This window comes from Clytia hemisphaerica, unplaced genomic scaffold (genome assembly GCF_902728285.1).
Source record: "Clytia hemisphaerica strain Z4C2 unplaced genomic scaffold, Clytia hemisphaerica genome assembly, whole genome shotgun sequence".
Taxonomy (NCBI): domain Eukaryota; kingdom Metazoa; phylum Cnidaria; class Hydrozoa; order Leptothecata; family Clytiidae; genus Clytia; species Clytia hemisphaerica.
Window position 1 is genome coordinate 664018 of NW_027103585.1, and position 23832 is coordinate 687849.

Below are 23832 nucleotides of genomic sequence, written 5' to 3' on the forward strand. Positions count from 1 at the left end.
ATCATCTGGAGACGTCTCAGATGCATATTTTAAGGACAGAAAGACTTTAAAATTGAGACGAACCTCAGATAATCTCGAAAAGTCTGAGGGCCCTGAGACGTCTCAGATGCATATTTTAAGGACAGAAAGACTTTAAAATTGAGACGAACCTCAGATAATCTCGAAAAGTCTGAGGGCCCTGAGACGTCTCAGATGCATATTTTAAGGACAGAAAGACTTTAAAATTGAGACGAACCTCAGATAATCTCGAAAAGTCTGAGGGCCCTGAGACGTCTCAGATGCATATTTTAAGGACAGAAAGACTTTAAAATTGAGACGAACCTCAGATAATCTCGAAAAGTCTGAGGGCCCTGAGACGTCTCAGATGCACATTTTAAGGACAGAAAGATTTTAAAATTGAGACGAACCTCAGATAATCTCGAAAAGTCTGAGGGCCCTGAGACGTCTCAGATGCACATTTTAAGGACAGAAAGATTTTAAAATTGAGACGAACCTCAGATAATCTCGAAAAGTCTGAGGGCCCTGAGACGTCTCAGATGCATATTTTAAGGACATAAAGTTATAATAGATGCGAAACAATCTATTATTGAGACGAACCTCAGATCATCTCAGACGAATTGTGCAAAATCCGTGCTACAATTCTGGCTAAAATTTTGAGGGAGGAAATAGTCCCTATTCTCTTAGGGTGAGGAAAAGTCCAAAAATGGGCAGAATCTTCGAAAGGCAGTCTCTCTAAGAGCCCAGGGGGTGTAGTTGTAGATTGTAGATTTTGGACTGACGGTATGTGCGGGCTAAAAATCGCAGTGGTTTTCCCAAAAAATACACCCTTACAGTGCATTTTTCGCCAAGTCGAATAACATTACAGTGTAGTCTAGTTTTTGTCCCTGAGGTGATTGACAAATAAAAAATAGACACGCTTGGTGTGATTATTCTATATATTTATTTGACTCTACTACTATAAGAAAGCTATAGCCCATCCACAATCCGTGGAAATCGACGAAAAAAGAGCCTGTCATTATTAACTCGATGGAAAAATTTGCCTCTTTTCTTTCGAGTTAAAATATGTTATATAACTCGATGAAAAAATTTTCCATTTTAATTTCGAGTTAAAAACAACATTTTAACTCGATGGAAAAAATCATTATTTTTCTCTCGAGTTAAAACGAGGAATATAACTCGATGAAATTATTTGGAATAAAAATTCCGAGTTATATAACTCGAGAGGAAAATGGCCAATAAAAAAAACGAGTTAAAAAATTAATTCGAAATAAAAATGCTTCATTTTTATTTCGAGTTACGGGCCTTAACTCGAAGATTTCATAACTCGAAGCCATATAACTCGATCATATAACTCGAAGATTATGTGACTCTTTTAATTTCGAGTTATATAACTCGAAATCATTTTTACGAAATTTTCATTTCGAGTTATTTAACTTGAAATCAAAATGCTGTATAAATGATTTCGAGTTATTTTCCTTGATTTAACTCGAGAGGAAAATGGTCAATAAAAAAACCGAGTTAAAAAATTAACTCGAAATAAAAATGCTTCATTTTTATTTCGAGTTACGGGCCTTAACTCGAAGATTTCTTAACTCGAAGCCATATAACTCGATCATATAACTCGAAGATTATGTGCCTCGTTTTTATTCATAATTCGAATATTTTTATTCACAATTCGAATGTTTTCATTCGAAATTCGAATGTTGGTCTGGAAATTCGAATTCTTAGCTCTATGGTCGTCGAAGCTCCAAAATACAAATATGAACAAAAGGAAAGTAAACAAAAAAAAAACACTCCAATCTCCTCAAAGGAATTGAAGCTAAGTACCTGAAAAAGATAAACACAAAGGCCACGCAGTATCGAAAAGTGAAATGCAAAAGCTGAAGAAAAGTTGTTGGTTTGTTTTAACCTTTTTAAGGAACAACAACACACTCCCTTTTGAATTTGTAGAATCATAAAGAAGTAATGTTAGAAATATTCAATATAACTCTCAAAGGTATTGTATATACATAACTAACATACCTTGAAATAATCTGCAATATCTGTAGAACTGACAAAAAAATTTTTCTGGAGCCAAAGTATATGCAAAGAACACCCAGTGTGGTAAAAAATCATACACTCATTCACTCATGCAAGTCGAAATTCAAGCATCAAAATGTAGTTTTATGAAGCAAAATTTTGTTGGTGCACACAGAAGATACATGTACATACATATGGGCACTTAAATTCAATAATTCTAATTTCTCATCGTTTACAAAATCTCCACTCCACATTAAACATGAAGAAAGGAGGAAAGCAAACTTCCTTCCGCCTTCTTCTTTTTCGAAATTTTTTGGATTTTTCTACTACCATACAAAAAAATCAAAGATAGCTAACTCGAAAACTTATGAACGAAAAATAAATTCCGAGTTAGCTCACTCGAAAAAAGGTTTTGTGAAACATTAATTCGAGTTAGCTAACTCGAAAAGGTTTTTTCGAAAAATAAAATTCGAGTTAATTTTAACTCGAAAAATATTTTTTGAAGATGAAAAATTGAGTTAGAGTCGAGTGACGTCATAATTTGCACTTTTATGACGTCATAATTTAGCTAACTCGAAAATTGCTATCTCGAAAATTGCTAACTCGAAGTTTTCTAACTCGAAGTTTTCTAACTCGAAGATTCCGGGCCTCACTCGCACTCACTGTAATATTTTTTATCATTAAACGTCAAACATGTACACGTTTTTTTTATAAGGAACACGTTTGTAGGGTTGAAAGTTCATCAGGCTGAAATTAAGAGATCAAGTTAAGGAACAGTAAGAAAGATTACGAAAAATTTTGCTCAGGATATTAGCATCCTTCAAGCATTTTTCAGCCTTATCAATCTCTTATGATAAAAGCATCTCCGAGCTAGTTTTTGGATTTTTGTATGCTTTTAGGAAAAAACATGTAAATATACAGAGAAGTACGTTTTTCAGAAACTAGGTCACTTATTTGAACAGTAAATTTTAAATCTTAATTCTATTACATGTTTTGGTGTAATGGTAATAATTTATGTTGTTGTTAAAAGATTTCTGGAAAGATAATACGTAATAACAAATACGTTCAATTAGATTTGATCGGTGTTATCCACAGACGACTGTTTTTTCTTCCGAATTCGTAACAAATTTTAAGTAAATTATTGGAAATATCTTTTGGTCTTGGCCATTGACCAAAGTATACAGGTTGGCCAAAAATTATATTACACCGGTATTCGAGAAGCCCCCTTAAAAGACTCACCTTAAATCACACCTCTAAAAACATACCATCTCTTTCCTAAGAATGTTGATGCAATAAGAGAAAACAATGTATCAAAATAAAAATTGTACATCATTTCATTAATGCCCAAGAAATAGTAAAAATTGAAAAATTAACGATTTGAATTTTCGGAAAATTATGATTTTTAGAGCAAAACAATAAATTTTAGAACATAGTTACTGTTTCTTGAAAATGTATGACAAAATAAACTTTGCAAAAAATGAGGACCTGCAATCGTCCAAAATCTTCGCATTGTAAGCGAGTTTGTGAATCCTTTATTTTCTTCGGAGGAGACAGTTTTTCCAGATCCTGACTACTTTGTACCAGAGTTTATCGTTTCGTAGTACACTCTGTGCGCATTATCCACTTGATAAAAAATTTTAAACAAGACAATGACAACAGATCCTCTACGGTAATAAATTTTGAAATAAGCCGTTGATATCGGGTCTGTGTACAGACTAGATCATGACTGACTGAGAACGACAGTTAATCAACGTTTTTATAGTACTTGATTTTGCGGGTCAAATTGGAGTTGGTTTCAAGTTGTTTCAGTCACTCTTACGCCCTCATAAGCGCAGATACGTAACCTTACTAGTAAAATATTTCGCGAAGCAGCGAATATTTTCATAATTCGTTTTTTTCACAAAAGATGAAATACCCTCGAAAAACTTCGTTCTAATGCCATCTTAACTTAAAGTCTTGAAGAGCATACAAACTACGTAAAAAACTTTATCCTAAAAGAATAACGCTCTTTTACGTTTTCAATTTTTCAACATTCAAGTAAAATTCAATAAAATTTTTATGAAAATGAAAATGAAAGTCACTTACATCAACTCTATTGGTTGAGGAAACTACAAAAGGATTCAAACGCTCACTTCCCAACCATTTACAAAATTCTTTAGACCAATTCTATAATATAAATAAAAAACATGGAACAGTTAGGTAATTATTGCTACAGCTTCAAGGAAAGACACTTTGAAAATAGTTTATCGTTAAGAGAAGAAAGTCCTCCCAACGCCCTTTCTTTAGCTTGGTCTCTAGTCACTCAGGGTCTGTGGATCTATTTAAATTCACGTTTTTGTTTAATTACTTCAACTTTTGAGACCAAGTGTTCAAGTATAGAGTTCTGACACTTTCACACTCAAACCCAAGAACAAAAAAGAATTTTCTCTGGTAAGTTTAACCAAAAACTAAAAAAAAAATAAGTCCATTCAGATGTATGCTAGATGGTTCATTTTTCATAATAATAAATAGTTCACGAGTGATATTTATCTAAATAAAGTGAGAAAAATCTATTTCGGAACAAGACGCAAGTAATATCTTTCTACAAAAGCCTAACAATCAATTCTTGATATGCGTAAGTCATATTTCTAGCGGAAACACCCTAAAAAAGCCGGGATTTGACCTCTCTCTGTTACTAAGAATAGAAACACAGAGGTCAAAAACCGGCTTTTTTGGGTGCTTCCGTTAAAAAATATGACGCCATCTTGACTTACGCATATCAAGAATTCAACCATTTTTGAAAACATACAGACATAACAGTCCGCAGATACTCTACATAATTGGAACATTTACTTTTACTTTCACATTCACGTACACCTCCAAACGATATCAACTTGACACTATTTTATTGATTTTTGGCCCGGATTTGATTCCCAAACTAGGCTACTCTTAACGGCTGATTAGAGTGGTCAAAGCAAATGGTTACCTTAGCAAGACTGTTAGGTGTGACAACAATTACATTTTTAACTGTCGGACGCCCGTAAATACCTTGCTTCAATAGAGTCCTGAAAAAGAATATTTCAAAAAATACCTTTGTAATTAATGGAACGGCGTCCTGCTAATAATTGAAAAACTGAAAACACAATGACTAAAGCGAAAGCGTTATAGATCATAAATTGAAAGAAAGAAAAAACATATACCAAATGAGTGAAATACATTGTATTGTTTTTCCAAGACCCATTTCATCACTAAAATAAAGATTAAGAAAGGTAGATAGAGTCCATATTTTACGTGTATAGCCCAGAGATCTAAGGCTTTTAATTTTTGTCACGGGCTCCATGGTCAGTCGACACGGCTATCTATGAACGGCGCGAGGATTCAAGCCGCAAATTCTTTGTTTTGAGTCGCGCGAGGATTGACGCATTGACCATTCGGTCATTGCTCCTCAGAAATTATTCTAGATAATACTTTCTCCATGTCGAGATGTGTAATAATTTATCCCTTTATTCACTTTAACATTGCGCCGAAGAATGAATTGAAATTTACGATGGAAGATTTTCTGTAAATTAACTGGTTTGTACAAAGTAGCGATTAATTGAAAAAAATCAACCAAAGAGACTGTAGAGGACTTTCTCAGCTTCCTTCAAGCTATAGGGTAAGAAGATTGTGAATGTGAACAGTCGAGGCTGGATAAAAATATACCGAATTTCATAAAAAAAGCGTTTCTTGACATTTTGCATTCCCCAACGGTGGAATACTTTTTGAAAAAGAAAATTGTAACGACTAATTGAAAAAAAATCAATCAAGAGACTGAAGAGGACGTTTTCAGCTTCCTTCAAGCTATTAAGTAATAATTGAAAAAAAATCAATCAAGAGACTGAAGAGGACGTTTTAAACTGCTTTGAAACTAATAAGTAAGAAGATTATTACTGTATGAAGAATGTTAACAGTCGAGGCTGGACAAAATTTACCGACTTTCATTAAAAGCGTGTACTTGATTTTGCATTCCCCATGGTGCCTACTTTTTGAAAAAAAAACAAAATTGAGTTCTAACTCACGCTAATATTGCACCATATGTTGGACTTTCACAATCTTCGCTGCGCATACCCATAATACATTCGTAAAGAAATGTCACACCTTGGCGTTGATGCGGGCGCAAACATAGCGCTATGTATGGGTCCACAACCACCGGTACTGTACCCTGTAATGTGAAGACTAAAGTTGTAATGAACTGATTAACCTTTTTTTTATTATTGAACAATAGATGGTTATTCAATCAATAAGTGTTGACAAGGGAAGGGACTCTCATCCCCTATTTAAGACGTCGGGTTCTCTCTTTAACTACTGAGAAAATCATGGTGACTCTAAAGACTCTTAAATCCGCTAAACAAATTATTTTCATAAGGCTCAAGTGCTTAAATTACCCATTTTTTTCACTATCTCGTAAACTAAAAGCTTTTTAGACAAACTAACCATGGAAGACGATAGCTCTTGACCCAATAAGCTTTAAAATTGTATTATGGGTGGTCAAAGCAAATTTTTCACAAAATGAGCTAAAATGCTAGGTCCTGACCCGAAAATTGGAGTTTCTTATAAAAATATGTGTATTGGAATTCAATTAAATCCACCATTCACTAAATTTCTTGAAGATTGTGCCAGCATGAAACACGTGTAAAGTTAGTTCTTTATTCTAATATTTCGCTCGAATCTTTTCAATATATTAATATTTACTTGAGCACTTTGTGATTTTATATATTTCACTGTATGATAAGGGTGAAATTTTATTACAACTTGATCATGTTTTAAGCCAATGAGTATTTTTATCTATTTTCCTAAGAAATCGGGTGTTTTTGAGCCCGCCAAGCTTAATATTTTGGCCATCGAAGTCTTATATAGTTTGTTCTCATAAAAAATGTTACATGTACTTTTAGTAAAAAAGCGCTAAACGACTCAATTCAAGTACCACACAAATTGCTTTTCTCGGAATTTCTGAAATGAAACTTAGTAAGCAGTTTTTTGAAGACTTTGGACGGGGGTTGATACTTAAGTTTGATTTACAGCTTTTTAGCTTTAGTAGACACATACTCTTAAATGAACAAAAGAGGAAAAGAAAAAGCTACAGTTGAAAGTTGATATCTGTCAACACAAAAGTAAACAGGGTCTTGCAAGAAATAAGAAATCTATTTTTCTTGACAAAACAAGATTATGTCAATACATATACATTAATCATTGCGCAATTTCCAAGACTCTTAAAAATATTGGATCTCCCGTGTTAAATGGGAAAATTAAAACGTACTCATAGCAATAATTTTGTATTTAGAGCACGGGAAAAATTCAAGGGTTTTTTATGGTATTTCCAAGGAAGGAAAGAAAAATTAAGGGTGTTTCATGAACTTTAATTTTGGTGGGAAAATATCACTTACTGATTCCTCTGTGTATCGTATAAAATGGCAAGTTTGTTGTTTTTGACCACCAAAACTCCTAAGAAAAATGAAATTTCCAAATACTTGAAAGTAATCGGAAATGTTCATCTTAACTTCAAAAAGCTGTTATTTTCAGATTAAAACACTGTTGTTATAGTTGAATTAAATGACATGTTTAAGGGAAGCTGGATGCTCGAAAGATGGCTATCCAAACTAAAAACCGTTTAATTGTGAGAATATTCAAAGTAGGAACTAAGCAAACACTTACCATCGCCTTCCCACACTTTGTTCTAAAAAAAATAACTTTGATACTTAAAAACAAAACTCAAGTCAAAACTAAACAAATTTTGTAGGTCAAATTACTAAGGAGAATCAATTATGATAATAGCTTTCGGAAATACGTGATATTTTATTTACTATGAAGATAATATTGACGAATTATTAGTAGGATCATAAGGTAAACGAGAACACTCATTAAACATTACTTTACACTTACTAAAATGAACTCGCCAGTTCGTTGATAATAAGTAAGTAGATACCTTTTTCGATGAACACTTGCACCTATGTAAAAGAATAAAAATCATTCCAAGCAGCTTACCATTGACTACCTACAATAAGCACCCTCTCCAACTTCTATGCAAAGCAAATTGTACTAGTACAAAATACGTTCGTTAAAAATATAAATAGGTATTTGTTTTGATATACCTGTACGTACAGGGAATTCTTAAACGTACACTGGATTACGATAAAACCAAAAGAGGTTAACAAAATTAGTTTAGTTACCAGAGAACTTCATAGTGCTTTTCATCCTCAGTTGAAGCAGTTGGTTTGGATGAAATTTCTTGTTGGCTAGATATTAATTTAGTTTTGTGAAGACTTTTTGTTTTACCAATATTTGGACGGGAATTTGAAGGTTTTACAAACGGTTTTGACGGCTTTAAGGTAAGTGTACGTGATTGTTTCTCTGCAGAGACATCTTTTTCATTAGAGGTTTTCCAAGATTGAACAGTAAGTTTATTCGCCGGTTTTCCTCCGGAAGAGTGTTCCCAACTATGACATTCTTAACATTCCCAACATCAGTATCATATCTTTCTTCGTTATGCAATGTTTCCTTGGCAACAGTCTTTGCTTTGAAAGGTGTTTGAAACTTTGTTCCAGAACTACAATTTTGTTCTTTCTGCGTAGAATTCCCATTGAATGGTGTACAAAATTTACGTTTTTTAGCAGATTGCTCTTGTAATGAAGGGACAGAAGATTTTCTCATTTTTAATCTAGAAAAAGGAGAAAATCATTAAGTAACGGAAAAACATTAGAGAAACAAATTGACAGGGCCGCAACGTGAGTTTACAAAAACTCTAACGACTGTTGTATGCATTCCATTAGGCAATCTATAATAACAAGCTTTTTCAAATTTTGGTATAAAAGCCACTGCGTTGGTAGATGATCCAAAACGAGAACTGGGTTGAATCCCCATATTAAACGATGGGTAAAAGCAAGACTTTTTATGAATAGCCCATTACTCATTGTTTAGACAGAAAAAGTTTTATCAAAACAAAGGTCGGGACTTTCTTTGGCAATAAATCCCGAGGGAACTTGCATCAACAGGCATAACAGACTGTATTCACTATAGTCCGCGCAGAAAATTTACATCAGTTTTCATTATCCGCGCGGAAATCTCCTATGCTTAAAAAAACGTTCCATTTTCCCGCCGAAACTGCTTTAAATATTTTCGAAATGGCGGTGCAAAGAGATTAATTTTTGATTTACAAACCACTGATGCCTGATATATTATACTTATACTGGAGCTAAAGTCCCTGTCTCATAGAATGCAAAGTTTCTACGAATTCTGACGGAATTACCGTTCTACAGCTTCTACAGTTGCTCCGAATTCAGCAAATTCAACGAGAAAGAATTTTGTTCTATATAACAGATCTTTGACCTTTCTGAAGTATTTGAAGAAAGTGTTATGGTGTTTTCCGAGATCAATATTCCTTGTTTCTAATTGTGAAAGCCAAAAGGCTACTTATAGACTACACAATATATTGACGAACAATATTTGACAATATCGTTTTCGGACCGTAATGTATGAAGTAAATAACGGATACTATATTATATAAAGAATTTTTTTTCTGTAAACAATCCCGCCCCTAGATTTGTTGAAAATTGCAAATTGAAGCTGACAATAATATTGCGGACACATTTTCAATTTATTGCCGGTACTTAACAATATATTCGTATCGACAATATATTGTGTAGTGTATGTAGTCCTTAGGTTAACTAAACGTGAATTTTCTGAGATCGGTAATCTGACTACAGCCGAAACTTTGCGAAATTCAACCATTTTTCAATATTGGGTAGCATCGTTAGAGTCGATATTTAACGTGTATAGCCCCGTCATCTAGGACTAATCTAGACTAATCTAGACTAGATTGTTTTCACGGGGTGCACTAGCTGGACCGGCTATCTAAGAAATATCTAGCGGGGAATAGAAACGGGAACCCCTGGTTCCAGAAGATGACGTCTTAACCATTCGACCATCGCTCTTTAAACGACTGTCATTAACATGACGGCACGTCAAAACTTCATCTCTATTTCATACATCCTACTCTAGCAGTCTAAAGGCCGGTCTCCACATCCACGCGCTGCGATCGCAACTTTTGGCTTCAATCCTTTTTGCTTGGAAAAAAGATTACGTCAGAAAAATGTAGTTTGCGCTCGAAAAAAAAATTGAACACACTGCATTTCAACTTTTTTCAACCGTTACGTCAGATCGCGCCAATTGAGTTGCTTCATTTGACCAATAGCGTGAAAGCTTTGCTCGAAAAAGTGCGATCGAAGCGAGCGTAAGTGGAGACCAGCGTTAATTGTTATCACTTACTTAACCTTATTACAATTATTTCAATCAAAAACTAACCACTATTGGGCTATCTCAGAAATAGTCTGTACCCCCCCCCCCTATGTTGAGGAGGTGTGACGTCCAGGGCGGTATAGGAAATGAAAATATCCAGGGTTGTTACCATATGTTGAGGAGAAAATAGAAAAATCCAAGGGGGCTGTTGGACTGTAGAACTATATATGGAGGAGGTAAATCCAGGGTGGTCTAAAAAATGAGAAAAAAATCCAAGGGGTCCTCAAAATTTGAAAAAAACACCCAGGGTGTCTGTCACCTTTCCCGAAAAAGACCTCAACATTGGGGTACGAACATTTTCTGGAATAGCCCATTGGTGATACTGTTACCAAATCTCCCATCAACTGTCATTCAAAACAGGTAGTATCTGCTACCACATCTTGGCTGAAATCGCAACTCTTCTCATCCTTGGACAAACTCGTCATTTCCAAACCAACCGTCCGCATGTCAGAAGAAGACAGCAAGGAAATCCACAGTCTTATCGACAAAGTAAACGATCATATCGATGAATTCATAATCGAAGACTGCCCTCTTTCCAAAATCTCGAGATCCATCGACTTCCTTGAAAATCTTCGCAAGGTTCTTCGAGACAAAGCATGAGCTGCAGAGATCGATCTAGTGGCCAACATTCATCCACTAGCTGTTTTGACCAATACAGGCTTGTTCAATACTAGGACATATCTTACCAAAGCAAAAGCCCAGAAAAATACACTCATCTCTGCTGACACTAATGATATTACCTTCTACAAACGAGGGTCTTCCTGCTGCATTCATCATCAAAGACATCAACCAAAACCTGAAAGAAATCAAAACCTTCATTACTCAAGATGTCACTGATGTCACCAAGGTTACTGATAAACAACTGATTCAAATCAAGAAAGACAATCCCAGTGTTTTCGACAAGTTAGACAAGATCGCCTTGAAGTATGAGAAACTTTTACAACTAACAATTGCTGATGAGACAATTCTGGCAGAAGTCCCAATGATTGATAAACTTTATGAAGCTTTAAATTCCTCCAAATCTGACTTTGCCAAAGTGAGCAAAGAGTACAACAAGAGGGAGCTCGAAAAGAACTACAACACAAAGCTTTTGCATATCAAGCTTGATAAATTCAGTGGTTACGATCCAGCCACTCGCACTGACTTCTACAAATCTCGCAGCAACTTCGAGAAGCTTCATCTTATCAACACACCAACTCGACTGCTTCCTGACCTTCTAAAGAAAAACTATCTATCCGAGCTAACAGCCATGTCCAATCATTTGAAACCTTTGACGAAATATGGAACAAACTGGAGAATGCTTATGGAAATACCAAAACAATGCTTCACAAGAAACTCCAGACTCTGTCCCTATCTGAACTCAAGTCATCACGCGATCCTGAAAAACTTGTTTAAGAACAAGTTTAAGAACATCATTTGTGAAGCCATGTCACTTGCCAAGAAGTTCAACATCGAGAACAATCTCTACTTCAGCAACGCCCTATCAGACATCTATCAACAACTTGTTGATGGACGATTCGCAAGATTCCTTGCAACAATCGACGACAAGCCCAACAAAAAGGAAGCATGTGAGAGACTGCTAGTTTTTCTAAACAAGGATGTGCATTTCAACCAACAAAACCTTCTTCCTCAAGGACCAAAAAGCGACAAGTAATTGATAGATGGCTAAAGACAGGGACCCAGCGAACCAAACAAGCGAGATTCTTATCACGGTGAACCTAAACGACACCAAAACAAATGTCAACTCTGTGGGAATCGCCAACACCTGATCAACATCATCAATCCAACGGTCTAAATGGTATGAAGATCATACAATATTACACCTGTCTCAGATTCGTCGAAAACACACCAGTTGCTCGTCTCTCACCCATCAAAGCCAAAGGTTTCTGCACACAATGTCTTCTTCCAGGTACATCAGAGAAGCACAAGAATGGAAAGTGTCAACGAGATTATCAAAGTGTCCTCTCCCCCTCCCCTTTATAAAGGGGGGAAACCAATTTTCCAATTTTGGATGGGTGAGGGGGGAAATGAAAATTCGAATAGTAAAGAGGCCCGGGGGGGGGTACTTAGGCAAAATGAGTGCCGGGTATGTGCGAGCCATAAGGGTACCTTTTTTCATTCCTCAAAAGTCTCTCAAAGGGGTACAAATTCTAAAGTTAGTCTCTGAAAGGGTCCCAAAATCACAAAAATCAAAAATTTCTCTCTCAAAGGGTCACGATTTCCAAGAATTTTGACCAAAATTTGGTGAAAATCAAACCAAAATTTGGAAAAAATGGACCAAAATTTAGGAAAAAGTCTCTCAAAGGGTCCCAAAATCACCAAAATTTTGTCTCTCAAGGGGTCGATTTTCGATTTTCGGCTCGGACATACCCGTCACCTCGCAAACCTAGTACCCCCCCCCCCGGGTAAAGAGGGGGAAAGAGGGGGGAAACATCGACAAGGTCAGTTGTTTTGATTTTATTTGGGATTTTAATTTTTCATTTATTTGCTTGTTTACATTTTGTATAGTATTCCTTTTGCAGCAAAATTTTACGTTTGTGTCAGGTTGAAATTTGAGAAATTTATATGGGTATATGGGGGGAACTAATATTTTCAGAGTTTTCTGGGGGGAAAGCAAAAAAGAGTGGGGAAACTAAAAAACTGAAATGTCATAAGGGGGAGATAAAGAGGGAGGACATTTAAAAAAATCAAGAATTTGGTGAACACCGGAACAAACCCTGGAGGACACTATGGAGATTTCGTATGCCCTCATTCCAGTCATCAATTGCATCAATGAGGCGTCACGTACTCGTCTGTGAAGACCACAAGGAAGATCAGCAAAACAAAGACATCCTCAATTGGTTCAAAGCAAGATGTCTGAGGAATGCACACCTGTCAGACTTCTCAAAACAGATCAAGCTATCGTTCTTCACCAATCCTTACTCATCCTGACTCATCACTGACTCTACCTTCCTATGAAGAATCCGTCCCAGACAAAGGAATCTACAATACAAGCTTCAAACAATGACAAGTCGAATCAAACACTGGCAATTGAATCAATGCTTTCTTCAACGATGGATGTAGCGATTTCATCATTTCAGCCAAAGCAGTCACGTTACTTGGCCCTGCAGCAAAACTCGTATCGCCAATCAAGAACAGATCACTGTAGGTGGACTTGGAGAATCCATCACCAGATCAACACATGGTACCTACCAAGTCAACATTCCAATGCACGATGGTGAGATCATTTCTTTTGTTGGTATCTGCCTCGACAGAATCACCTCTAACTTTACTGTCCATTGACGTTGAGCAAGAAATTCATCAAGAATAAAAGAACATCCATCCTCAAGGATCGAGAGTGTTGCCATTAAAGCTCCCTCCTGCCGTTGGTGGCGACACACGTCTCATGTTCCAAAGCTTGTTTATCAGATGGAATCCGGGTTATCATTGTTTGAATCACCCTTCCTCAATTCAGATGGTGGTGGTCCACACAAGCTATTCACCCAAATCCACGATGGATACTTCACAACTCAATCATTCTTCATCAATGTGGACCAAATCATTTCAACAACGAAGTTCCACTCCTTGGCACTACATCGACTTTTCTCAATCGATCAACTCCATCGACACTCAAGCTCATCTGACATCACACCAGCGTCTCTTCGAGCTAGCAGAGACAACCGGAAGTGAAATTACCTACGGTTGCCCAGTCTGCAGAACCTGCAAGCAATGCAAGAACCACAATGAATACGAAACAATCAGCTTGAGAGAAGAAGTTGAGCAACACATCATCGATTTGTCAATCACTCTCAATCCTGACAAGTCATCCATCACCGTTGCGTAACTCGACCATTCAAATCAGATTCAAAGAGACTTGCAAACAACAAAACTAAAGCAATGAAATACCAACAGCTACTAAAGCTCAATCTACCAATGAAAGTCAAGGACAAACAAGACATCTTGGGTTCTGAGTCGTAACTCCAAAGACTTGGGTACGTTGAGTTACCTAACCTAAGGAATCTTCCTGAAGCAACACAACAATATCTTCGTGACCGAACCACTCAATACTACATCCCTTGGCGTGCTGTATGGAAAGGGAACTCAGTGAGCACAACGTGCAGGGTGGTGTTTCTCAACCCACGTCATCAGGATACAGCTATGATCTCCTCGCCTCTCCTCCTCCTCTTTGCCAAAGGACAAAATAATCTCAACAAATTGCAAGAAATCGTCATTCGCTGGTTCACTCATCAAGTTGCAATACACGCCGTACACATTAGTAAGATGTACAATACCATGAAACTCGAAGAATCCAATTGGTGTTTCCAAAGATACATCTGGGAACCTAACCTTGACCCAACAAAGCTTTCAGAAGAGAAGATCATCAAGACCCTGATTTATGGAGTTTGTTTGTCAAGGAATCAAGCTGAACATGGACTTCGCAAGATCGCCGACCTGTCACAATGACATGTACGTAGACGATTGCCTGTCTGGGAGAGGGGACGCACCCAAGCTCGACAATCTCGAATTCGTTCTCAGCAAAGGAAACTTTCGACTCAAAGGTGTTTCGTTTTCTGGAGAAGAACCAAACGAAAGCCTCACGATGGCGATGGAGAGACGATCCATGTAGCAGGTACAAAATGGTTTCCAAAGGACGACACGATCAGGTGGTAAATCAGAACATAAAATATAAAGAACTAGACTGTGAAATAGTTTTCTGACTGGATATCCAAGCTATATCAAAGTAATTCACCAAAACATTCTTTAAAGATTCTTTTTTACAATGAATAACTTTTCTAACTCTCATTTCCCAATGGATGAAGCTCTAACTAATCTAGAGAAATTGAAAAAGAAAAGCATCAAAATTTTTCATTTTCAGACTTCATTAACCTTCCAACAATCCCTAAAAAATCGCATGCATTGGTTCATATCTTTGTAGTATTAGAGACCTTTTTATAGACACAATACCATTTTACTCCATAATAAATTTGCAGCAAAAACATTATGTAATGACTCCAAATGCATTATATAAACTGAATAACCTGATGGTGGATCTGCTTCTTTTTCAATTTTTATCTTTGTTGATTTTGGTATACAATTGTCTGTACACAGTCATTAGGCAATTACTTTTTTATTTTCTGGTTTACGGACATCATGAGGAAAAGTTTTGGACAGGAGGATGGAAAGAAAATTAAAACAAAATTGATGTTTTAAATTCTTTTTATTTCCTTTTTAAAAATCTGAAATCGGAGGAAATAATGAAATGAAATTTTATGAAATTTCCTAAAGTATAGATTTTTTAGATTTAAAGACAAAAGAATAAAGTGCAAGATGTTGTTATAGGTAGAGTCTATGGATAAAAAAACACTAAAAATAAACTGAAACATAAATATGTACACAGAAAGACTCATATATGTATATGTGTAAGACTGACATAGTAGGTTCCCATAGGGTTCACCCTTAGGGTTCCCACTTTAGGGTTCCCACTTAGGTTCCCCCATCCCACTTTTCTGGTATGCCTATTTTATATCTACTCTTGAATTTTAACAATCACATAAAGGACTTTAGATAAAAGCAATTATAAAAGAAAGAAAAAAATGAAAAAAATCCATTGTGTACACAAAGATATATAATTTAGTTTGCTTTTTGTGGATAGGGAAATTCCATAGGGAAGTTCCCTGACATTAGGGAAGGATCAAAGTATCTTTACATTGGCAGAATAGGGCACAGCTGTGTTAAATCATTTAACCCCCTTTCTCTTTCTCTTATTTTCTTTTGTTTTCCTGTTTAAGTAAAGGTTTTTTTTATTTATTTCTTCCTTTTTGAAGGTCGGAGGAGAAAAAGTAAATAAAAGTTTTTGAAATCTCCATTTTTTTTTTATTTCGGCAAAAATAACGTCAGCGGATCCGTAAACCAATAAATAAAAAAGTATTTGCCTTAGGCTTTTTAAAAAGTTGTGATAAAGTTTAAAAAGAAAATTTACGCAAGTGAGTTACAGCATGTCCAAAGTAAAGGCTTGAAGCAGTTCCACTCACTTTCATTATGTTAAACATGGCTTGAAAGAAGCACTATGTGATGTAGATAAACCCCATAGCTATTAGAAAAATTAATCTTTAACCTATAAAAGTTATTTCATAATTTTCACCGCTTATGTATAGACACCAAAAATGGTATTGTGTCTAGCAAAAGGTCTATACAGGTTTAGGTAGGGATAAAGATTTTAAATTGATTTTCAATAAGGAGCACATTTGAATTTAGTTAATTTCTCAACGTAATACACCTTTTCCTTAATTCCAACTTCTCAGAAATGGCCCGGAAAAATTCACACTCCACTGTCTGACTGTTGTGTAAAAAAATTGTTCGAGAGGTAACTGATTCGAAAATCCAGTTAGGCACTATCTTCAACCTAATCTTAAGCAAGCTGCCTGTTCCTACTGACATTCTGACTGACATAACTTTCACCCACAAACTAAAAATAAAAACAAAACTATGTGCAGGTCCAAATGGGAAGGCTTGCTAAGCAAGCTGGTACAAGATTCTACAATATACTAGAATACATTCTAGAATATACCACATTCTTTCTATCATCTCTTAGTAAAATGGCTGATCATGACTTCACACAGAATCAGTCAGGCGCGGCTAAATCCTGGTCCTGCCCTAACGGAAGGACTTAGAATATTTTTTGAAAATTCTGTCCCAACCTTGGTTCGAACCACCAAAGTAATGCAACCGGTAATTTGAAACGTTTTTGACTGCTGCGAGGGGTTAGGGAGGAAAGTGGGTTTTCAGCTTCTAACAGTCAGTTAGTCACACTAGGAAATCAAGCTTTCAGAAAAAACAACATCAGTCATCTACAGGATGTATTTGCAACAATAAGGATGAAAGTTACCTGAATCAAGTTCGCAAGACAATTAATTAAAACTTGAAAGTTTGAAACAAAATAAAACGTGCAGCAGCCAAAATCAACAAACCAAAATTTGTCATTCAATCAGATTCAATTCCCGAGACAGCGCTTCGATTTTTAAGGCCTTGTTTACATGCTAAAGTAAAAACAATTCCGCACATGCAAATGGGTCAGTGTTTGAGGTCCGGCAAAATTTCCGGAAAATAGCCTATCTGACAGTGCGCGGATCTAGGTAGGTTCCGTTTCCCCGTAGATCTTTTTCTTGGCAAGTTGCTCTTTAAATTAGTTCTCAAGGTTGGCTTGGCTCAAATTTTTTCATCTATGGCTCAAATTTTAGGCAATTTCTCATAGTTTTTGAGAATGTTAATTTCATTAAAAAGCGCCGGGTTATTTTTTCATGAATCCCTTTAGAAGTTTTGCGGCGCATTTTTTTGCTTGAGAGTCAGGTAATCGATACAGCGCTTTCGCAGCATTAATCTTCGATACACATTTCGGCGGGACGCTAGTGTGACTAACTGACAGTCTAACTCTTGGATCATGTTCAAAAATAGTGTGACATTTAGGGAACTCAAAAATTGATAAAAATATAGTATTTCTTGAATAACTTGGGAAATATTTCAAATAACAACGTTGAAATTTTATATGATGATCGGTATTTACACAAAGAACATATTTTGATGAAAAAAAATGGTAAAATGAGTAAAATGTGTGGCTCCAGGTCCAAATATGTCCAAATATATGTTTTGTCAGCCACCTCAAAGGAGGAAATGGTTTGTTTGAAAATGACACTTGAATCGGTAACTAGAGGTATCATATTATCTCAAAACAGATAAAAGAGCAACATTTTGAAACTGGTTGGTTTCAAAAAGCCACCAGTGTTGTCAGCCACATAAACGACTTATAGCTTATCTTGAAATATCTTGTAACCTAGTGAGCCACTTAATTTCGCTCCAAAACAATTGGAAAGGTTAATCGTTCTACTTATGCTTGGTGAAAAAATAAACTGTTAGCCACCAAAAATACTCATCTTATTAAAAAAATTGTCAGCCACTTTGAAAATGTCACAAAACAGGCCTTTATTTTTGAACACGATCCTTGATAAATATCTTTTTGGGAAAAACTTTTCAGGGTGGTATAATATCGTAAATAGAAAGAACATATTAAAATTTGAGAGGTTTCTGTTCAACAGAACTTAATAAGAAAAAGCTCAAAAAACTGAATTCCCCAAAAAGCATAGGAAACGCAGACAAAGTTTACCCTTAACCAAAATACGCGCACACTGTTTTGAAAAATACAGTAAAGGTGCATTAGAGAAAATCAAGTTCAAGGATGTGAAAACAGGACTTTTGTGTACCCTGTGCTGTGTACCCAGCCTGCCTGGGGTAAACATTTTTGTACATTTTTTCAAAGCCAAGAGAAAATTACCACTTGTTAAGTTTCTGCTGGAGATGTAAGATGGTTCACACACATTTGTATAAAAGATTTACACTGCCCTTCAAAAGAGGAAAAAAAGCATATTGTTTTTAAAAGTTTGGAAGTTTGATTACCTGGTGAGCACGAGCCAGTGATGATCTTGGTTTCTGGGTCATCGTAAATAAAATTTCGATCTAAATTGACTTTTCGCGCTAAATAAAGTCTACGGTATCGAAAAATTCCCACTAAAGTATCCCTTTCTGATTGGTCTAGATTGTTATTTCAAACAAGTCAAGATGAGTTCGGAACCGGTTAAATTGATGAAAAGTTTAAATTCCCTGTTCGTTTGATTTTTCCCACTGAACTTGACGCCATTTTAAACAACAGTCGGGTTCATCTTTTGAAATTAGGTTATTTGACAAGCATTCAGGTTGAACCCGACTGCAAATTTTTCTTAAACTTCTGGATTTCAGTGGTAAAAATGGATTCTCAAGAAGAAGGATACAACGTTAACTTGGTCAATGGCTTGCCACCACGCTTACAGTGTCCATTATGTCAGAAATTGATGAGAAAACCTCTACAAACGCCAAGAGGTGAAGTTGCATGTTCTGCTTGTTATAAGAAACATAAGGGGTAAGCATATTATTTCTGCTTTTGTTTTTCTTGTTTGTTAAATTTAAAACAAAAAAACTAAGTTTCCTAGTTTGATAGATACATAAATCTTCTTTTAAATCTTGAAATTTATTCAGCTAGTTCGAAACGTAGGTCACAGGTCAACAGGTCACAGGACACAGGTCATCATTGACACAAGAAGGGAAGGTCAATAAAATCAAAAAACCAAAAAGGGTTTATGAAAAACTTTAATCGTGAAAATTTTCTATTGGATTACCTTGGTATACCATGGGATGAACTTCTTCTTAATAAAAACCCAAGTGAAAAACTAGAAATTTTTATCAAAACATCACAAGAAAAAATTGACACTCATGTCATGCTCCTATTAAATAGCAACTCCAGAAGATTTTTCAAGTTTTAATTTTTTTTTCAAAATCCATCCTATCTTGTAGAGCTTTGAAAAAGAATTTTGAAAAAGAAAGAAAATGAGGGGTCATAGGCCTCCACAGGATTAGTGGTTGTAAAGATATTCAAATTTTAGTGTCAAAAATTTGACTAAAAATGTCAAAAAAAAGGTTAGGAAAATAGCTTGGAAAAATTCGAAAAATGTGTCAAAAAACAAAAAAAGGAATTTTCCAGTCATGCTTCTTAAATTTTGCATATCTCTTTTTCTAGTGTAGCTAGAGACCTCAAATTTGGAGGGAGAATTCTTTGATGGTGTTAAAATATTATTATATAAAAATATTTGTAAAATATTTAGTATATTTATCAAAATAACAAAAGATATATCTTTTTTTGAAAAAAGAAGACATTGCATTGTTTTATTTTTGTTTTTGAAGAAAATAGCTTGGAAAAGGTTGAAATGAGTTAAAAAAGGTGGTAGGACCCATTTTCAAGGGGCCTCTGGAAATAGAGGAACAAAAACTTATGAGTAAAGAATAAGTTTTTCTGAAAGGAGAAACCCCAAATGAAAAGAAAATCCATTTCGGCAGAAATAAAAACTTTTTTTTGGGACATTCCCATGCTAAAGAAGCAAAAAAATTAAAAAAACTACATGAAAATGAAAGAACTAGAATCAGCGATTGTGATTTTTGAATTCCTCACCCTTTTTCTGATAAACATACAAAGTTTCAGCCTCCAAATACATTTTCCTCCGTTTCCAGACACATTTGTTCTTCGATAGTTGCAAATTTTTTTTCTCCCGTCAGCAAACAATTTTCAAAATGTTGCAAAACGTTCGGCATTTTACCAATTTGCCGTCTAGCCTGTGTCCACAGTGTTATATACCACTGGAAAGCTAAGATCACGGGCTTTCATTTAGTAAAAACCGGAACGCTTTAGCATACATAGAAAAAAGTTCCAAGGGCTCAAAGTTCACGGAAAAATGAAACATTCGGTTTGACGTCAACGAAAGTTGCGTGACTTCTGGAGTCGCTATATTAAACTCACAAACCAAAAACATGCCTCTGCTCATAAACCCTGGGTCACTATAGGGCTCCTAAAATCAATCAAAACGAAGGACTTTTTATACAAAAAGTTTCTAAAATCAAAACAACAAGCTCTTAAATCTATCAAACATCAAAATTACAAAACCTACAAAAACCTTCTTGTCAAACTACTCAGAAAAAGCAAAAATAATTACTACAAAAACTATTTTGAAACTCACAAGTCAAATCTAAAACTAGTCTGGAAAGCAATTAATGAGGTCACCAATAACAAAAGCAAACAAGATCTTTCTCCAAAACTAGTCATACACAACAACAAGAAAATAACCAACGAAAAAGAAATTGCAGATACTTTTAACAATTATTATGGTTCTATTGCTGAGATAACCAAAAGTGAAATCCCTCAAACTGATAAAATGTTTACAGATTTTTTAGAACCCCCGAATCAACACTCCATTTATATGCAGCCTACCACACACCAAGTGATTGCTACATCAATCATTCAACTAGATGTCACTAAGGCATCAGGTCCCAACAGCATCCCCACTTCTTTCCTCAAGATGATAAATCCAACAGCATCAGAAATTTTATGTGGAATCTTCAATGAATGTATTCAGGCTGGTATATATCCGGAATGTTTGAAGAGGGCATCGATTAAACCCCTCCATAAAAAAGAATCTAAACTCGATATTGGCAACTACAGACCCATTTCCTTATTATCAAATATTAACAAAATTTTTGAAAAAATAATTCACACTAGTCTGACGGATTTCATAAATAAACACAACATCATTTTTGATAATCAATTTGGTTTCAGGAAAGGCCATAACACAAACCATGCCCTTATTGCACTAACTGAATTAGTTAGGAAGTCTCTGGACAATAATCAATTCGCTGCTGGTATTTTCATAGACTTTAAAAAAGCATTCGACACGGTCGACCACAAAATACTCCTTCATAAACTTAACCATTATGGTATAAGAGGTAAAGCTCACGAATTTCTAACCTCCTACCTCAGCAATAGATCTCATTGTACACAGATTAACAACACATTCTCAAAGTTTATTAGACAAGATCATTGTGTCCCACAGGGCTCAGTCTTGGGCCCTCTCTTTTTTATCATTTACATCAATGACTTAAACAAAGCAGTCATGAGCAGTTCCACAATCCATTTTGCTGATTTTTCTGATCTGCAGTGAAAAGTCCCTCAAAAAGCTCAACAAAATGGTCAATAGAGATCTATCTCTTCTGGTACACTGGCTCAGAGCCAATAAAATATGTCTAAACACTTCAAAAACAGAAATCTTGCTCTTTAAAAGAAAAAACAAGTTCATCAACAAGACTCTAAATTTCAGATTAAGTGGACAAAAAATGAAATTATCAAGAAGCACTAAGTACCTAGGAGTAATCATTGACGAACACCTAGCCTGGGATGACCATTTTCAGAGTCTAACCACTAAACTTTCCAGAGCTGTGGGAATCATCAGTAAAATTAGACACTATCTCAACTACAGAGCTCTAATCTCTGTCTACTATGCTTTATTTGATTCTCACATCAACTACTGCTTACAACCACTTGGCCACATCAAGGTAGGTATCCTAGACAAGATCGAAAAGCTTCAGAACAAGGTCATTAGAATAATACATTTCAAAGGACCCAGAGATAACGTCAAACCGCTTTATGTTAATTGCAGGATTCTTCCAATTCCAAGACAAATTAAACTGAAAAACTGTCTCTTTGCCTACGACTTTCTCAAAGGTAATCTACCCAAATACTTTAAAGACTTTCTATCACCTTTAGGTCATAATCATCAAATCAGAACAAGAGCTGCTGGTAACGTTCTTAACATCAAAATGACGAACACGGTAACGTATGGCTCCTACAACATCCCCAATTTGATCACAAAAGATTGGAACAATATTCACCCTCATATACCTCCATTCCATCAAGTATCAAAATCTACCTTCAAAAAACATCTTCATGCTTATATTCTCACTGAGTTTTCCACCTGAGTTATAAAGGCACCTATCCCCTCCCTTCTTTATTTTTTATACATTATTAATTATTATTATTTTTTTTTTTTTTTTTTTTTTTTTCTCTCTTTCCTTACTTTTATCATTATTATTATTGTTATTATTAATATTATTACACGTTTTTTTTTTTATTAGAACACCTAAAATTTGGCTGAGCCTGGATGTGCTTATTTTTTTAGCAATTTTCAGCCTAAAATGTTCTTAAATGCGTTCTTAATTTTTCGGACTACTTTAAATCGACAGCATCATGCAAAATAAAGAGCACTTAAAGTTGGTAAAATTTGGACAGTATTTAACTCTCGATTTTAGAAAATCCACCCCTAAGTTTGGTTAAAACTGCTTGAAAAGAGGAAAAAATTGTAGTTTCTTGTCATTTTTTTCCAAACTGAGGCTGGGCATGTTCTTACGATGTTCTTAATTTTTCGACGAATTTCAGCCTAAATGTTCTTATAAACTGTGTTCTAATAAAGAAAAAAACGTGTATTAATTATTTTGTTTTCTTATTCAGTATTATTATCTTATCTATGTTTTTTCTTTCTTTTTTACTCTCTCTTTTCTATTTTATCTCTATCACACTTCTAGCTTTCACAACCTTATCAATCGCGATAGTACTGTGTCAAGATCTGAAGAAACAGGCTGAAATTGCACAACAAAACCACTTTTGGCTTGTACTAGTTTCCTACTAATTTTCTTAGCTGCCCATCCGTCCATAAATCCCAAAGTCACCACTTCCTGTTTGTTGATTGTAAAAATTTATCTCAGTAACATAATATACACAGTTAAAAAAAAGAAAACATATATTTATTTTCATAAGATTTTGTTTATATACGTTATAGCGATCATCTGTTGATTCTAGATACATTTATTACCATAAAACTAGAGCAAATGTACATTTTATATGCTCTTACGAACATGTATATATTTTTACGATCGTCCCCGGTAAATATATTTATCTATCTATCTATCTACCTAGCGCTGTGATCTCTATCTTAGGATAGGGCCTATTCCCTGTGCTAAGGGAAGGTTTATCTCTCTCTCTATCTATCTTATCTATCTACACAGGTCAGCTCTAATAATTACTGTAAAAAAACACTACAAAAGAAAAGAAAATATTTGAAA

At 35.3% G+C, this 23832-nt stretch overlaps 2 protein-coding genes and 1 long non-coding RNA gene across 4 annotated transcripts in view; 1 reads left to right on the forward strand and 2 right to left on the reverse strand.

Annotated features, from left to right (window-relative positions):
* The window catches only part of LOC136801383 (DNA repair and recombination protein RAD54B-like), a 70517-nt gene extending 63289 nt beyond the window's left edge, over positions 1 to 7228 (reverse strand). Inside the window, exons 1-5 of the mRNA XM_067058022.1 lie at positions 7220 to 7228; positions 6057 to 6199; positions 5199 to 5246; positions 4985 to 5063; positions 4105 to 4185 (exon numbers count right to left, since the gene is read on the reverse strand). Coding sequence (XP_066914123.1) covers positions 4105 to 4185; positions 4985 to 5063; positions 5199 to 5246; positions 6057 to 6199; positions 7220 to 7228 — 360 coding nt within the window. The remainder of the gene's footprint in view (positions 1 to 4104; positions 4186 to 4984; positions 5064 to 5198; positions 5247 to 6056; positions 6200 to 7219) is intronic.
* Positions 7229 to 7420: 192 nt separating this feature from the next.
* Positions 7421 to 18973, reverse strand: LOC136801357 (uncharacterized). 2 transcript variants are annotated; one of them, XR_010845844.1, is made up of 5 exons: positions 18757 to 18973; positions 8205 to 8692; positions 7961 to 7982; positions 7690 to 7711; positions 7421 to 7479 (listed from the first exon to the last, which is right to left on the reverse strand). It is a non-coding gene; the product is annotated as an uncharacterized lncRNA (long non-coding RNA). The 2 variants fall into 2 exon arrangements; XR_010845845.1 differs by lacking the exon at positions 18757 to 18973 and adding an exon at positions 17195 to 17606.
* LOC136801353 (TNF receptor-associated factor 3-like) overlaps positions 8293 to 23832 on the forward strand; it is an 83399-nt gene continuing 67859 nt past the window's right edge. Inside the window, exons 1-2 of the mRNA XM_067057992.1 lie at positions 8293 to 8363; positions 19096 to 19255. Of these exons, the coding sequence (XP_066914093.1) occupies positions 19104 to 19255 (152 nt within the window). The 5' untranslated portion in view covers positions 8293 to 8363; positions 19096 to 19103. The remainder of the gene's footprint in view (positions 8364 to 19095; positions 19256 to 23832) is intronic.